Source organism: Ostrea edulis, chromosome 4 (genome assembly GCF_947568905.1).
Source record: "Ostrea edulis chromosome 4, xbOstEdul1.1, whole genome shotgun sequence".
Taxonomy (NCBI): domain Eukaryota; kingdom Metazoa; phylum Mollusca; class Bivalvia; order Ostreida; family Ostreidae; genus Ostrea; species Ostrea edulis.
Window position 1 is genome coordinate 35,067,689 of NC_079167.1, and position 18,849 is coordinate 35,086,537.

At 34.2% G+C, this 18,849-nt stretch overlaps 1 protein-coding gene across 1 annotated transcript in view; it reads left to right on the forward strand.

The window, feature by feature from the left end:
• The first annotated feature begins 4,723 nt into the window (after positions 1–4,723).
• The window catches only part of LOC125672318 (prosaposin-like), a 28,261-nt gene continuing 14,135 nt past the window's right edge, over positions 4,724–18,849 (forward strand). The window contains exons 1-7 of the mRNA XM_056162494.1: positions 4,724–4,838; positions 7,869–8,017; positions 10,654–10,725; positions 12,700–12,765; positions 12,916–12,972; positions 16,539–16,601; positions 16,832–16,945. Coding sequence (XP_056018469.1) covers positions 4,796–4,838; positions 7,869–8,017; positions 10,654–10,725; positions 12,700–12,765; positions 12,916–12,972; positions 16,539–16,601; positions 16,832–16,945 — 564 coding nt within the window. The 5' untranslated portion in view covers positions 4,724–4,795. The remainder of the gene's footprint in view (positions 4,839–7,868; positions 8,018–10,653; positions 10,726–12,699; positions 12,766–12,915; positions 12,973–16,538; positions 16,602–16,831; positions 16,946–18,849) is intronic.

The window sequence follows — 18,849 nt, forward strand, 5'->3', positions numbered from 1 at the left end:
CAACACCAGTCATGTTCGATATCTACTATTACTGCGGTTTTATAGACATTCAATATATAAGGCATATTCGAAAATTTAATTTGCAGTATATCGTGATTTATGGTAAGCCTCTAATTTAAAGATATCTCTCATTTGAGAGGAAAGACCGTCAATAAGAGATTGTTTTACTATTTTTAAAAAAAAATCTCTTTTAAGAACTTGGTCTCCTCTCTCTTTAACCGTGAAAGATATCTCTTTAACTTAATGGATATCTCTTAAAAATATGTTTATTGATGTCAAAAGACATGTCTTTAGAAAAAGATAATTTAAGTTGAGAAATATCTCTCTAAGAACGATCTTTCATTTAGAGCGATATTTCTTTGAGTGATATCCCGTTCACCTAGAGATATCTTTAACTTAACAAGATATATTTGTAAAATGTTGCTTGAGAGATATCTTTGAAATTGAGATATCTTTTATTTCAAAGGGTCCAAAAATAACTGAACATGAATTCACACAACATTGAGTTATGGATACGATATGAGTTGAAAATTTTCAAAATACATTTGTTAAGCATTGTAAACATTAAAAATGGGAAAATCAAATTTTCAGTTCAAATCGTTGCCATAAAATAGGCAAGATTTTCTAAAAGTAGGTCATACGCCAAGGTCAAATACTGTGGTGTCTTGTCATCGAGATTTTATATACAAAATATAAAAACCGTATATTAGGTTGTATTTTCTTTAAAAAGTGTAGGTCAAACTCAAAGGTCAAAAGAGATCAAGGAATCTACCATATGTACAATGTAGTAAAGTTCCATAGTTTGGGAGATATATATATATATTTAGTTCAGGAGATACTAAATAGGTAAGGTTTTTTAGAAAGAAGATCACACTTCAATATCAGAAGTTCATACACCTTTGTATCACATGAAAGATTTTGCCATAAATAATCTATATACAACATATGACAGCCCTACTTTAAACAGTTCAGGAGGTATCTATATCTAATATATTACACATTTTCTTAAAAGTAGGTAAAACTCCAAGGTCATGGTAACAAGGTTAGAAACTTTAATATGAGAGGTTTTGCCATAAAAAATCTATATGCAAAACATGAATGCTCCATTTTAAATGGTTCAGATGATGATTAGATAAATTTTTTATTGAAAGTAGGTCAAACCTCTAGGTCAAGGTCAAATTCAAAGGTATAACAATATATTGCCATAAAGAATCAATTTGCAAAATATGAAAGTCCTACCTTAAATAGTTCAGGAGATATTGAATAGGTCAAAGTTTTTTTAAGTAGGTAGATGTAAAACTCCAAGGTCAAAGGATTAAACACCATTGTGTCACAAGGCCTAGCCATAAAGAATATATATACAAAATTTAAAAGTCCTACCTTAAATAGATCCGGATATATACTTGATGGGTTATGTTTTCTTAAAAGTAGGTAAAACTCTGAGTTAAAGGTCAAAGATAATGAAATGAAAGTCTTGAAGAAAGAAATATATACACGAGATATGAAAATCTACCTTATATAGTTCAGGACACACTGTATCGGTTAGATTTTTATTAAAAGTAGGCCAAACGTCCAGGTCAAGGTCACAAGATCACACACCATTGCATCACATGAAAGGTCTTTCAGGAAAACTTGTATATACAAAATATGAAAGCCCTATCTTAAATAGTTCAAGAGATATTCTAAAAGACTTTTCCTATATATCAGCATACAACACTTCGAATTCCTATTTTGACCCCTACCCTACCCTCGGGGACCATGGATTGCACAAACTCGAATCTATTCTATGTAGATTTCCATTTGTCTAGCACAGTGGTTTTTGAGAAAAATTTCCCTATATACTCGCATGTAAAACTCTGATCCCCAATTGTGGCCCCACCCTACCCTTGGAGACAATGGTTTTTAACAAACTTTAATGTGCTCTACATCAGGAAGCGTTCGTGTAAATTTGAACTTATCTGGCCCAGTGGTTCTTGAGTAAAAAAAATTTCCCTGCATACTCGCATGTAAATTTTTGATTCTCTATTATGGCCCCATCCTAACCCAAGGGACCATGATTTGAACAAACTTGAATCTACACTATGTCAGGAAGCTTTCATGCAAATATGAACTTTACTGGCCCAGTGGTTGTTGACAAGATTTTTAAAGATTTTCCTTATATAGTCCATGTACGTTTTACATAAAACTTGGGGCCACAATAAAACTTAGATCCCCTATTGTGGCCCCATCCTACCATGATTTGAGCAAACTTTTGAATCTGCACTATGTCAGGAAGTTTCCATGTAAACTTGAACTTTCCTGGCCCAGTAGTTCTTGAGAGGAAGATTTGTATGTAAACCTTTGATCCCCTATTGTGGCCCAACCCTACCCTCGGGGGCCATGATTTGAACAATCTTGAATATTCATTATATCAGGAAGCTTTCATGTAGATTTGAACTTTCATGTAGATTTGAACTTTCCTGACCCTGTGGTTCTTGAAAAGAAGATTTTTAAATGACCCCACCCTATTTTTGTATTTTCTTTATTATACTCTCTTGGGGAAGGGTGTTGACCTTCATTTGAACAAACTTGAATCCCCTTTACCCAATGATGCTTTCAGCTAAGTTTGGTTGAAATTGGCCTAGTGGTTCTGGAGAAAAGGTTGAAAATGTGAAAAATTTACAGACAGATGGACAACAGACCTGTGATCAGAATAGCCCACGCGAGCTATCAGCTCGGGTGAGCTAAAAACGAAGTCTCCTTCGGTTATCATTTGAAGCTTGACCTGAAAGAAAAGACTACTTGGTTCACTCAGGCGATCGGATTAAAACACAGTTAACAGTTCTCTTCTCCTACATCCTTGTTCGAGATGCGACTCGTTTGCGATTGCGAGCTTACAGACCCTATAAACACATCATCACAAACCACGTCTCTCCGTTTACACTACGTCGATGCCGTTTGAGGTAGGGTAGCAAGGATGGATCCAGGGGGTCCGGACCCCCCCCCCCTTTTTTTTTTGCGGGCCAAAAAGTTTAAGAGTTATTCAATTTTCACGAGAATTTGAGTCAAAATGATATGAAAGGTGGATACTTAAATGTGCACCATTCAAATTTATCAACACCGGAGGAAACACTGAGATCTATATTTATGATATTTTCGTCAGATAATATCACATTTAAAAGAATTCTTAAAAAGCATATGTAACATAAAAGTTTTGTTTAAGAAGCAGACAATTTAAAAGTGAAAAAGAAGTGTCAGGAAATGCTCGGAATGCAAGAGCCAGACTCCTGACCTGTAGCATGGACGGATCCAGGAATTGCAGTTACGTGGGGCGCCACTTTATGAGTCTGGGGGCCGCCTTGGGGCTCCCAGGGGGCGAATCCCCCGGTACCTCCTGGATTTTACAGATTTTATAGGGCTTGAAATATGTCTCCTATTTAGTCATTTGTAGTATTTTCTATTATTTTTTACCAGGCAAAATTAATAATATGAAGCAAAGTCTAAGGGTTTTTCGAAAAAAAGGTAATTCAAGAAATCAAAAGATTTTGTCATTCATTTCTCCGGGAGTGGAAGAAATTATTGCTTCTTTTATCGTTTAGTACATTTTTCTAAGCAAGATACCACGATGTACCTTAAAATTGAAAATGTTAGGGGGGGGGGGGGGGGGGGCGGCTGCGCCCCCCCCCCCCCCTAAATCCACCACTGTATAGGAAGTAACATTTAAAACAGCCCTTTTTTATCATTTAAAATCGCGTTTGAGTGTGGCGATAACAATGACCAGAACCTTTGGAAATAAATAGTAAATGTAGGCCTATATACACACAAAATATTTCCATGTATGAACTGTCTGAAGATCTCCCCAAGATGTGAATATGTGAAAAATGGGGTGTAGGGGGTGGGGGGGGGGAGTAGATTATAAAAAGTACCTAAAAGATCAAATGGTAGACCCCCTCTTTCACCTTTCACCAATTCCCGGATCCGCCTATGGGTAGTAGGGGTGGATCCAGAAATTGCGATTAGTTGGGGGGGGGGGGCCAACTTTATGAGGCAGGAGGTCTGGGGCCGTCTTGAGATTTTAGCCTACAGATTTTGACTACGGACGTCCAACTCCGTTTACCTGGCTCACAGTGGATGTGACCGGTCGACAGGGGATGTTTACTCCTCCTGGGCACCTGATCACACCTCTGGTGTGTCCGGGTCCGCATTTGCCCAACTAGGCTATCTATTTTGTATTGCTTGTGGGGGTTGTGGGATTGATCAGTTGTTCGTTGCCTTCACCTTTCACAGGACAGGGCTTCAATATGTCTCCTATGTAGTAATTTTTACTATTTTCTGTCATTTTTAATACAGGAAAATCAATAAAATGAAGCAAATTTTCAGGGTTTTGGGAAAAAATGTAAGTTCTCCCAAATATTCAATAAATCAATTTAAAGATTTAAAGATTTTGTAATCTATTGCTCTGAGAGTGGAAGAAATTATTGCTTCTTTTATTGTTTACATTTTTCTAAACAAGAGACCGCGACTTACCTTAAATTTGAAAATGTTAGATTTGATTTGAACATATTTTATTGTCTGGATGTTATTGTATTGCTTGTTCATTTTTAAGGGGGGGGGGGGGGATAGACTACCCCCCCCCCTTAAATCCGCCACCGGGTAGGACTCGGTAAGCGTGACTTGCGACATCGTAGATACTCGGTTATGTCCGTAACAGCTTGATTTCTGTAATTCTAGTTTCATCCAATCAAACGTAAACTATCTTTCACTGCTGACTAACACATGATTCAGATCACATGATAAGATATTTTGTCAACACAAGATGTGGAAGGATTTGGTTGTGCTATCTTTTATAGTGGGTCTAGGTATGTAGAATATTATTTACTTAGCCCCTCCTAACAGCATTCGTAGACAATAGTGACAAAGAAATCGAATTGTTCGTAAATTATCACCCATGTTATCAGCAATAGCATAGCGGTTTTAAAATTTAGTTCATAACATAACGCACATCATGAATGTTCAAATGAACAGTAGCTAAAGAACGTTAGTCAAGGATCTAGGGTCACCCTAGGTCCCAATGAATTATTATGATTCCTGATGGGGTGGGGGCCGGATGACGAAGATTCCTGGAGGCTCCTAGATTTTAGTAAAATATGTAGATCTGGATAATATTTTGAAATAGACAAAGGTAAAACTAACATTAATTTGAAACAAATGTATGCCTTTATATATAAAATTGAATCTTTCAGGTTAAGAACATTTGTCAATGCTGTTAACAAACCTAGACCCAACAAATTTGTATAAACATTTTGATTTCAGTCCACTTCACTCTTCATGTTATTCAATAAAAATTTCCTTTTTCTCTTTTTCACATCTAGGTTCTTTAAGTTCTGCTTTTCTTAGTTTTTCATTGGCAGAATTTTTGTTTTACACCTGGCTTAACACAGGAAAAGAATGACTTAATAATCAATACGGAATATCGGAACCATTATTTTGTCTCCAATTCCATCCTGGTTTTAATATTTTAATTAGTATGTCAAACGAGATCAATTTTGTGCGTTAACTTGCCAATGGGCAACTTTTCAGTCAACAAGCACACTTACTATCAGATATACTGAGTTCAGGCACATTTTAGTGTCATTTTTTTTAAAGTTGAGGGATAGGGAACAAACGGGAAAAAAAAGGTGCTGTTATATTTATATAAAAAATCTTAGTTAGCAAGAAAAGCAGTTTTTCCCAAACCCTTAAATCTTAAAAGGGGAGGGGATATTCTTCAGTATATAATGTATGAGTTTAATTCATTGATTCAACCTTGCATTTCCACTACCATTCACCGGTACTATATCAAGTGACCAGCTAATAAATCGAACTTTGCATGTACTAATACAAATGTTGTTTGTGATAATTTAATGCGATGTCAAGAAGGGTGGGTGGGGGGGTGTGTTGGGGGGGGGGGGGGGGGGTGTCTACATGTTGCTGCATGTACGTATCTGGATATTGATGCATGAACTGTGATTAATTATATCATTTCATAGGGGTTGGTTGTTTTAAGGACTCAAGAAAATCTTATTAAGTAAATATCCACATACGTGGATACGGTTTAGGAAATAAACTTTTTCTTTTGTTATGATTACTTATGCTTGCCTCTATATGCTAGGAAGTATATGCCCTTGATGATGCGAATTGATGATTTTTGAAATAGAAACGTATTTTAATTATGTGTTTATGTTTTTGTGTAAAGGTTACCACTCCCTGGTTTTGATTGTATTCTAAATATAATATATTCCTATTTGACAACTTACACCTTTCAATGTTATATATTACTTTAGAGTAATTAAATATGAATGTGGAAAGTGAGATCGAAATCCCATGAATATACTGTTTAAAATTTATGATTATGTAACTTAATGAGGATTAATAAGATACCATTGCTTAAATACCATACATAGGGTAAATACATTTTTGTTTGTAAAATCATCCTGTCATAAACAAACTTTATAGAATCCATTACAGGGTATTAAAAATATAAATTGGAGGTGAGTTTAGACTGGAGTCTGAGTTGTCAGGAATAATATCAAATTTTTATTATGAGAAAACACTAGTCCACATAGAAAGAGCAGACTGATTGTGTCAGTTCATCCAACAACACCCCCCTCCCCCTCCTAATTTGTGTAAATTGCTAAGTATACGGGAATTAAACACTTTACTTTAAGGATGCAAAGTTCAATGAGTTTGGTCAGTCACCCGTCTGTGGACTGTTCAATGATCCTGTGAGCCATACATAACTTAAATAGGACAATGGAAAGTAAAGTAAATAAACAGGAGATGTGATCTAAGTAAGGCAAAACTAATCATCAAATTGCCTTTCCCTAACATCTACCTGACATTCTTACAATATGATGGATAACCACACTCTGAGTGGTACCTGACCCTAACATTTACCTGACATTCTTACAATATGATGGATAACCACACTCTGAGTGGTACCTGACATTCTTACAATATGATGGATAACCACACCCTGAGTGGTACCTGACATTCTTACAATATGATGGATAACCACACTCTGAGTGGTACCTGACATTCTTACAATATGATGGATAGCCACACTCTGAGTGGTACCTGACATTCTTACAATATGATGGATAGCCACACTCTGAGTGGTACCTGACATTCTTACAATATGATGGATAACCACACTCTGAGTGGTACCTGACATTCTTACAATATGATGGATAACCACACTCTGAGTGGTACCTGACATTCTTACAATATGATGGATAACCACACTCTGAGTGGTACCTGACATTCTTACAATATGATGGATAACCACACTCTGAGTGGTACCTGACATTCTTACAATATGATGGATAACCACACTCTGAGTGGTACCTGACATTCTTACAATATGATGGATAACCACACTCTGAGTGGTACCTGTCATTTTGTTTGGTAAAAGGAGTTAGGGAAGAAAATTTTTGATGGTCGGACAATGCATTTCCAAACTCCATTTGAAATATTAGAAATAGACAGGGGAAAAAAGTATGGGTTGGTGTTAAAATTATGGTTTGTTGAGTGATTGAAGACAAAGATACTTTGGGGAGGGCATAAGCCACCAATTGAATAGTTAAGGAACGTTATGTTTTGGATTTTCTTGACTCAACTTATATATATATATCACCTGAATTAAGAAAGAATTATGCACTTAGAATTAGTTTGGGACCTCTAATTTGAGGGGTAAATATTGCAACATTGATATATAGTACATAATTGTATTTTTATGTGTTCAACATATTTTACAGCAAACTCTTGCTCTTTGATGTCATCTATTAAATATTTGCAATGATTCTGAGCTGTGTACAGTGTATTTCATGGGTATTCTGTTTGTTTCATAGCGGCCTGCTCTCCCCTTGTTGGGACAAAGGAATGCTCTTGGGGTCCTGCTTACTGGTGCAGCCATGCAAAGAATGCCAAGGCTTGTGGTGCAGTGCAACACTGCTTAGATACAGTCTGGAGCAAACAGACCATTGCAGAAAATTCACAGGTTTTCCATCAACTCAACAATGTGCTAATACATGATAGATGAAATCTGTCTCTGTGATGTTTTCATACCTGTATTGGAAATCAATAATGGCAGACATGTTTACTTTTTATATTTTAGAAGACAAAAATACTCATGAATAATGTAAATCTGATATATTTTTTTTCAACTTTTAAATTTTAAAACAAATGAATTGCAGGTTATGAAATTGATTCAAGTTATGATCAGTATTGGAATTAATCAGATTCACATAAAAAATGTTCCTTATTTTCTTTAGATATTTTGCTAACTGACAAAACTATAGAAGAATATTGGTAAAGACATTCTTTATGCACAATATTGGACATAATCATGAATTAGCACATCTGTCATGTTACTAGAGATTTTGTATTTTAGGTTTTAGCACAGTTAGGATTTCGCACTCTTGCTTCAGTGCTAAAACATAAATCCCGCAGAAATAAGTATGCATACAGAGATTATATAGATCATGCATTGTGTGCAATCCCATTATACTGTATAAAATCACTATTATTTCATGTCTTTGTGAGACTTTTATTTTAAAATATTGTCATTTTAGTTTTATTAGTGAAAAGTAATTTTTGGGACAGAATAACTTTTTCTATAAAAATAAAGTTCTTCCTTATACTTTAACTTTGGGGGATAAAACTTTGTGCATAGGTACATATGAAAAGACTGAACCAAAGCAGAGAAATTCATGGCTTCTGGTTAGTCTTTAGAACAGGGTATTGACCACAATGAAAATGCATTTGAAATTTTGATGATGAAAAATTATCTTTTCTACTTTGTTACATCTAGTTAACAAACTGGATACCCAGTAATACATGTATATTGAGGCAGTCTAATTAAAATCAGGCTTCTTAGATCTGCGCCTTATACTCTGCGTAAGAAGATCTGACATAACCTGACTAGGGTTCAGGTGATTTTTATGTTAGCCAATCAGTGCGTCACTTATGAAATCCTCATTGTTCACAATTCAAGGAAAATGGCTGCAATTGTTTGGTTTGAAAGAAAACACATCGCAGCTAGATGCGATGTCACAATGCATTGTCTACATCGACAAGCATTATATTCCTCGTGTTAATGAAGTAAACCATCTTGAAAACTATTCAAATCATACCCATCCCTATTCATACATAAATCTCAATTCACAATTTAATTTGGGTATAATTCCAATGTTATTTATTACAATTGTTTTGATTGGACAAAAATAAAGCTGAACAAGAGTTTACACATCAATAAATCCAAAAACGCGATGTATTCATACACGCCTGAAAACAAATAACATAGTGCGGGGAAACTATTCAAATGTTTGCAATTGTTAATAAAGTGAATGAATTGGAATTATAAGAATCAAACATTCTTTTTGAAGAATTTATCGATGTGTAAACTACGGACATTTTACTCACAAACTTAACATAAAAGTGCTTTGCACTTTTATTCAGTTTGTGAGTAAAATGTCCGGAGTTTACACATCGATAAATTCTTCAAAAAGAATGTTTAATCCTATAGTATTTTATATCGTATGTTTTGTTGTTTGTATGAACAGAATAGATTAGGTATTACATGTATTACGAAAATTTAAAATTCCTTATGTGAGAATGTACAATCTTATTATATAGTTTGGAACTTTGTGGTGGAGAAATTACTGCAACTTGTTTACAAATTGCCAGGAACCGCCTAAATAGACATCATTGTCTGTTTGACGCAATCTGATTTGCTGATAGTTCTCATGAATATTCCAAGCGAAAGGTCATGTGGACATGACCCCTATGGGGTTATGTCAGATCCTATTGTAGCGATTGTGAGCATATCTTAGATCTGATTTTAATTAGATTGATATTGAGGTCTCCTCTTCCAAAATTGCCAAACCCATGGTCCCAGGGTCAGAGTTTATAGCTTGGGGAGGAGGGGGGAGGGGGGGGAGACATCATAAAAATACAACAGAAATGTTATTTACTACATGTATATGGATCCTCATATGCATAATGTATTCAGGGTTTTTATTTTAATAGAAATAAGATTTACCATAGAAATGTTATGTACCAAATGAATATATATTAGAGTTTATTTGTGAAATTACAAGAAAATGATGATGATGTTTTAAGTTCTGACATGAATAGCTCTTTGCTTCAGGAAAAGATTGCTTAACTTATTAGAGTGTGTCATTATCATCATCAGACAGATCATGTGATTAATATCAAGGTCAAAGGAATTTGCAGTGTGAAATATTTGTTCAAGGAAAAATGTATGGATTGTGAGAAATTTTTAGATGACCTAGAGCAAAGGTTATAAAGAAAGTGTGAACATGTAAGAAAATGGAGTTTAAATTAAAGTATTTAAAAATACATGGATTTCAAAGTATTTTAAAATACTGGCATTTTAAAGTATTTTAAAATGCATGCATTTCTTATTTGAAGATTATCCCATAGAGCTTTTGGTTCAGTTTAGTTAATGCTATGCACAATATAGTGGGTATTTTCAGAAGAGTGACATTTCATTTGCACATGCTGATGAAATTCATACGGCATATAATGTTTTTGTGACAAGTCAAAATATGATCTACATGTTATTTCAATAATCCTTTGTTGTAACTAACTTCTGCTCTTCTCTCTATGCAGCCAAGCTCATGTGATCTCTGTAAAATGGTGGTCAAAGAGACCAGAAAGATGTTGAAAAACAAAAGTACAGATGTAAGTATATGTAGTTTTCAATCTGATTAAAATAAGATCTTTGATCCGCTCCGTTATTGTTATGTCGCTACACAAAGCGAATGTCGCTACACAAAGCGAATGCATATGTGACAAAATACACAAAATACACAAAGCGACATAACAATAACGGAGCGGATCAAAGATCTTATTTTAATCAGATTGATGTAGTTCTAAGGATAGGCAGGACAGTGGTATGCAAAACTTGTTTGTCAATGACCTTTTCACCTACGTGATAAAATTTTAGTATATAGTTGACCTTTATTACAAATATGTCCATATGGTGTGGGGACTCTTGTCATTGGAGGGAGTTCTGGAAACGTTACCTCCCCTGACGAGAATGTGTGAAAACTGATTAACATTACATAAAGGTCCTGTTGATATTAATTTCCTTCTGAAATTTACACAGACTATGGTCATTGGATACATCTTCAATATTTTTAAAGCAACTTTTTAGATTTTGTGGTTTAGACATACAGTGGAGCCTTGGTAATCTGGACGCCATTAATCCAGACACTTCACCTTCCGGACGATTTTTCTAGGGAACAGAATTTTTATACATTATTTTGTATCATTAATCCGGAAATTCGCGTTCTGGATCCGGACGGTCACTTTTTACTACAAAATGTTATAATGCATTGAAAATTGTACCGTTAATCCGGACGGTAATTTTTTTAGGGAAGGTCTGTGTCGGACAATTTTAGCAAGGCGTAAATTATAAGGAAAACAAACCAAACTGTCTATATTGAAGCGATTACCTGTACCCTGTCAACACCTCTCTATAATTAGGTGTGTGTGATAATATGTCAGTTAGATAGCACGTTCCGATCGAGACATTCTAATGCCAATTTTCGCACATAAGATCTTTATTGCGTGTAGTGTTGAATTTTGTAAATAAATCTGTAGCATATTATTTTATAGTCTTGATCAATAGCCTAATAGTATTAATAAATTAAACATCATGCCGTAATGATAATTTATTTAACTGCTACACATATCAGTTGTACTGATTCGTAAATTGATTATCGGCTTATGCAAATCTAAAGAGTGTAGATTATACTTTTAGATTCTGGATTTTATACTGTTGATTGGCGAGAAAATTGACTACATAAAAATCCATTGATTTCACAATTGTTACGGACATATTTACAAGTACTCAAGCTGATCTTATTGATGAATTAGGGCAACATTGAAATTTGTGGATGCTCACTGCTATAACTGCATTATATTGTCACATACATGTATATACCTACAGGAAAATCATACTTTCAATGCTTATCAATAATTAAGAATTCTAAAGAACTATACAAATCAAAAGGAGAATTGGCAGAGAAATTTGAATGAAGTAAAAATCCCCCAAACCAGATCCCAGCAATCTTCTAATTTGCTCAGGTTTCAGAGCCACATCACTATGACATCACAATAATATACCAATAGCTTTATCGTCTTGACCTACTACAGAGTGTAACGTTGTTTTGTGGCAGTGATGTCATAGTCAATAAAGTGAAGGCAGCCACCATTATGTGGAGTCTCTAACATGATAATTCCAGTGTTATTTATTACAATTGTTTTGATTGGACGAAAAGAAAGCTAAATGAAAATTTACACATCAATAAATCCTAAACCGTTTTGTATACATACATGCCTGGAAACAAATAACATAGTATGAGGAAACTATTCAAATTTTTGAAATTGATGATACAGGGAACTGGAATTATAAGAATCAAACATTCTTTTCGAAGAATTTATCTATGTTTAAACTTCGGATGTTTTACTCACAAACATAAAAGTGCTAACATGATATATTTCTATTAGACGATCAGTGTTCTGCCCATCCCTAAGTTGTAAACTTGGTCTAGAAAATTTTTGGGAGTAAATTAAATGAATTATCATAAATTTCAAAGTTTGTTTTGATTATGTAACTGTGAGTTTGATATGCTTTTATTTTTATTGAAGGAAAAAATAATCAATTTCTTCACCATGGCATGTCAGTTTATGCCAGACGAAAAGCTGAAAAAAGAAGTAGGTCATGAAATATTTTGATTTGATTATTTGCATAATCGATTCTAAAACACAATACTTATTTCAAAGTCACCTATTATACATCGTATAAAAAAAGACAAATAAATTATTCAGTATAATACATAACAAATTGTATCATTTTTTTTCCAGTGCAGTTTCCTTGCCTCAGAGTCCAAACTTTTGATCGCGCTGTTGAATAGCAAAATTGTGAGTACATTGCAGAAGAGATCATGACAATGATAAAAATATATCACATTTGCCACATGCTGTATGTTTAGAATGGTTAGGGCTCAAGTTGACAAACAAAACAATCACAATGGTGGAATTTGATTACTGCAGAACATGATCTCATTTTAAATTTAGTGAGCTAATTCTGATCATAGTTTGTCTGGTGTTACATTTTCAACATCTTCCCAAGAACCAAATAGTCAATTTCAAGAAAACAAAGCACAAACCATTCGTGGATAAAAGGGATTGAAGTTTGTTTTAATCAAGGGCCACACCTCTCCCAAAACTAAAATGCCAATGATGGATGAGGTCCTTACATACCTGTGATATGAGTGTATTCTACTTTTTTGAAATGAAGAGTTTCCAAGAACAGCAAAAGCTATTCAAAATATTTTGTCTTTGCAACTCCTCCTAACCCTTTGGGGGATTTTGATGAAACTTGGTACAAAGAAAGATCTTAATGTGGAGATGTGCATATTACAAGGGGAATGCTGCACCACTATTTTTAAAGGAGTTAGGGCCCCTGGACTTAGATTTGTTTTATGCAAGTACATGTACCTTGTCTTCACAACTCCTCTTAATTCCTTTGGGGGATTTCAATGAAACTTAGTACAAAGGAATATCACAATGTGTAGATATGCATATTACATGAGAAATGCTGTCCCACTATTTTTGAAGGAGTTACAGCCCTTGGACTTAAGATTTATTCAATGCATAATACATGTACATTGTTATTGCAACTCTGATGAAATCCTTTTGTGGATGATCCTTTCTTACTTGTTCAAATTCCTGGGTCAATAATGTTTGCGGGTGTATCATGTACCGGTTTAGTGGTGCCCTATTTTTACCTATTACATGCTGTGCTTTTGTGCCCCTTTTCTTGTAGTATTGTTTAGCTTTTCATCAGCCACATTATGGGTTGAAAATCCTGTGCACATAGGAATAGGTTAGTGTAAACAAACTATTGATGTGGAACTACAGTGATCTCAGAATAGATAATAAATTCCCTTTTTAAGTCGTAACTTGCAAATATTGGAAGTTGGGCCAATTCAACTTAATTAGTAGATTATCATCCGGGGTCACAAAAAATATGGGGCGGATGAGAGGATTTTATTTTTTAATTTTTATTTCATGGGAAAAAAAAGTAATGACAAAAGGCATCACACAAAGTGTTAATCAAGTTAACATTCAAAGAATCCTTGGTAGAAGATATAAATCCAATATTCTGTGACTTTAATCAATCACTCATTTACTGGGAAGCAAGTTAGTCTGAAAATTTTTGCAAAAATAAAAAAAATCGGGGTGGGCCTCTTTTTTTAGGGGCGGGCGGGGATGATAATCTATCAATTAATTTTAATTAGCCTTATGATGAAATTGATATTTGTTAAAACATATGTATCACATAAAACCCCCCAGAAACACACACGCACCAAAAAAAAAAAAAATGAAAAGCAAAAAAAAAAAAAAATAGATTGGAAAAATATAGGACTTCAACTCGGAATATATGCTTTTATGCTTTAAGTGTAAGATTACCAAGCACCTAAATCACTACATATACATTTAAAGGTATCAAGTTTGACAGGTTGACAAATCTCAAGGTAAATTTTGAGAAGGATTTTCTTCTTCATATTTTAGTCATTTTCAACAACAGGACCACCTTAAACCAATTTTTCTCTAATGGGCATACTCAAGTAAAACAATTTTTCTCGAATGGACTTATGTACAGTCATACTCAAATAAAACAATTTCTGTGTTTTATTTTTGATTGAGGGTGGCCTTTTGCAACAGTCTGCAATTTTTTTTAGCCCATTACATCTTCTATATACTTTATATAATCATGGCGATGTTTATGCTTATCAAATAAATTAAGATGCTATCAACATATAGATATCTTTATTGAGTAATTTAGGTAAACACAAGTATAAACTAACATTGTATTGCAGAATATTTGTAAAAAATGATATTCAAGAAAAAAGTATATGTGTAGGCAAACTTGTATACCAAGTGCATTATACTTCTTAGACCAAAGAAACAAGTTTGTGTAAACATTGCTGTCTAGACTCAGAAAATTATCAGATTTCAAATAACATGGCAGATAATTGTGTTAAGTGGGTACAGCTTTCAGGAAGTAATTGTTCTGTATGCCTTGATGAACTATTCTGTATTTATAGAGTTCATTTAATTCTAATGTTATTAGTCCCTGGTTGGGTAGATGAAGGGAGTTTTCACTTTGTCAGTCCATCTGTCACAATTTAGTTATCCAGACTTTTTCACCATGCTTTGATTCAGGACACTAAAATTGGTTTGTGATTTGCTAAATGTTTGTTTACAAATCAAGTGTTCTCACAGTTGACTGAATTTTACAAGATTTTTGGGACATGTATTTTCATTTGATATGTGGTCTAGATTAAAAGGTTCACTTTTATAATGATTGACATATTTGAACAAATATGTGTAAGATTCTGTTTTATGCTTTACTGAGCTTAAATATTTTATACTCTGTTTAGTTTTCTGTACTCTTTTTATGGTACGAGTTCTGGATGAATTACATGTACGAAATCCTTTATATTTTCTGTTTCTATGATTATGCATAAACTGTTGATGTAAGATTACTCATGCAGAATAATATGCTTAACAAATTAACATGGGTCCAGAACTATACTTATAGAATAATTGCTCTTAATAAGTAGAGGATATGAGTTCTAAATTGTGTGACTCTGAAACATGACTTACAGTTCCTGAATTTCATATTGTTGTAAGAGATATCCGAATGTTTCCTTTTCCTTCATCAATAATTGTTGTTATTATACCTCAGAATGTTTTTGCTATATAAAAGTTAGGTGAATAAATATGCTATTTCTTCTCAATAACGCTAGCCGTGAAATAGTTTCTGAACTTTCTCACCCCAGGGAAATAGTCTCAAAACTATTTACCGGATGCTATATTTTCCCGCATTTTCTTTTCTGTGAGGTCAAAGTCTGATAACTCTGATTAGGTTACCACTCGGATCACCTCGGTTGATTCTGTCTAATGTCGAATGTTAGTTTACTTCTCTTTGGTCTGTCCGACACAAGTAAAGTCTACTTTGGTATAATAAAACACCTATTTACTGACTATTCGGACAATAGCAAGTTTATTGTCCCCCTCGACAGCAACTATTTCCCTCGGCTACACCTCGGGAAATAGTTGCTGTCTTGGGGGACAATAAACTTGCTATTGTCCTCATAGCCAGTAAATAGGTGTATAATATTTCCTTGTGATTATGTGGTGTGAACAAGTTAAAAAAATCAACACATTTTATATACAGTCGTTGTTTGTCAACTTTGAGCATGATACGGATGTTTTTATTGGTAAATATTTGTTACGGAAGTAAGGAAGTATTTATTGATAATTTTTTTACTTAGTAAGGAAGTATTTATTGATGAATTTTTGTTACTAAAGTAAGGAAGTATTTATTGACTTATTTGATTTCGGAAATGTTCATTGAGTAAGTTGTATATGAAAGTGAATGCACGAGTTCCCTCTGACACACTATTTATTTTCAGTCTGATGGACAACTGTGCGCTGCTGTCAAGCAATGCAGGGGCTTTGAAGACAGAACCCATGAGGTAGAAACAAATTACAAAGACCACTGAAACAGTTAAAAAAAACATGATGCAGTATACACATTAAACTTCAAATATATTGGTTTGACCTTAAAAGAAAAACAGTCCCATAGAAGAAATAAGGTTTTCAGTCTTTAGAGTTCAGCACCTGTAAAGCCTACATGATCTTGTCAAAGACTTCTTATGCCTTTCACTAATTAGTTCAGTGTAGAAGGAAGTACTTTTTTTTCCAGCTATCCACAAAGGCCCCCAAAGTACATGTATCTGGAAAAGTGACAAAGATTTGCAAAGACTGTGTTGCCTTCTTCGGAGATATCAAACAGATGATTCAAGACAATGCTACAATTGTATGTAAATTAATCATACCACCAGATTTGCTTATAAATTGGAGATGAGATGGGGTGGGGGTGGAATGTTGTTAGGGTGCACATATGGCCTATAAGAAATAAAGAAAAGTTTTGTAGTATGATGTGAATAGTTATTCTACTGTGAGTAAAATCAAATCTTTTAAAACAAATTTAAAATGCATCATGGAAAGATTTAATACCTCATTCTAATGTTAAAAAAAATTCCATTACATATCAGTCCAATTTGTTGACAAAATTGGGTCATGATTTTCTGCTTTCTCAGGAGCTTCATGGGAACTTGTTCCTAGGGGCCCCAATGCTCAATGTTTGGTACATTGCTCTGGACCCATTTAGGATCTGAATGATTCCCCTACTTCTCACCTTCTAGATAGCTTCAAATCCTGAAACTGAGCTTATATAATGTGAATGAAATTCAGAAATATATGGCAGTGTCTGATCATTTTTAAAAAAAAAATCCAATCTTTATAGCGAGCTTCGTGACGCGACAAGCTCGCTCCAATGATTACACATTTGAGTCATATGGTTTGCTCTTCATTAGCTGAAAAATTATGTATATTACCCGTAATGCTTCTGCAAAAATGTCGCCTTCACTGCGGTATACTTCATCGACAATCCCGTAGATAAAACAAATAAATAATTTGGAAAGTTAAATGATTTTAAATTCCAGACAATTTTCCCATACCTTCGTACGTTTTGTTGTGGATAATTGCTTGGTTTGAAAGAAAAACAACCGCAGCTAATGATGACGTCACATTCACTGTTTACATCAACTGCATTATATTTCCTACATTAAATGAGTTGCCTACAGTCGTGTTGTAAGATGTTATGGGTCTGCGTTCATCTCAATGGTCACACTGTAAACATATTACATTATTCCTCAGCTATAAATTTTTATGATTTTTAATACCAACTAATTAGACATATGTATTGGTCCAGATGAAGTTCAACCTGCAAATGTTTACTTAAATATCTAGTAACTAAAATTCTCATGTTTATATCATGACTACTAAAAGAATGAAGCTAATTTTTACCTGTTATAAAGCATAAACTGTCCTAAGTTAGGTGATATCATATAACATATAGGTAAAAATTCGCTTTATTCCTTATGATTTAATGCAAAAAGACAAAACTGTAAGTCTTAGTTTACAAAATTGTGAACAAACACTGATAGATAGAAATCATTTGTGCTCCAAAAGGATTCGCTTAACAACTACCGATGAAGCATTGACGGTGAAGGCAGCCATTTTGGTTCTGTGTATATCTGGAGCATACAATTTATTATTCAAATTTGAATGCATAGTTATCGGAGCTATAGTTTGCAACAAATCTTGATAACAGATAATATGTTATCTATACATGTAAGCCTAATGTTCACTTTGCGGCACCTTTAAAATTGACTTTGAAGTTGCTCTGACAGAAAGTTTGAGAAATATGTTTACTCTTGATATCGCACAAAATAAATCTTTAAATACATGTACCAGGAAATGCAATAATTTGCAGCATTTAGGTTACTTAAGCTGAAAGCTTGAGTGAGCTTTTCTGATCACATTTTGTCTGGCATCTGTCCAACTGTAAGCTTTACACATTTTTAACTTCTCCAGAACCACTGGACCAAACTGGACCAAACTTACCATAAAGTATCATTGGGTAAAGGGAATTCAAAATTGTTTCAGATGAAAGGTCATTCTCCATTTAAAGAGAAGATAATTAAGAAATCATGAAAATATAATGACATCTTTAAAAACTTCTTAAGAACCACAGGGCCAGAAAAGACAAAATTCGATAGTGGATCAAAGTTTTAAGATTTAAGTTTGGTTAAATCATGGGGGGTGGGGGTGGGGGTGTTAGGATGGGCCACAATAGGTTTTATACAAGACTTTACA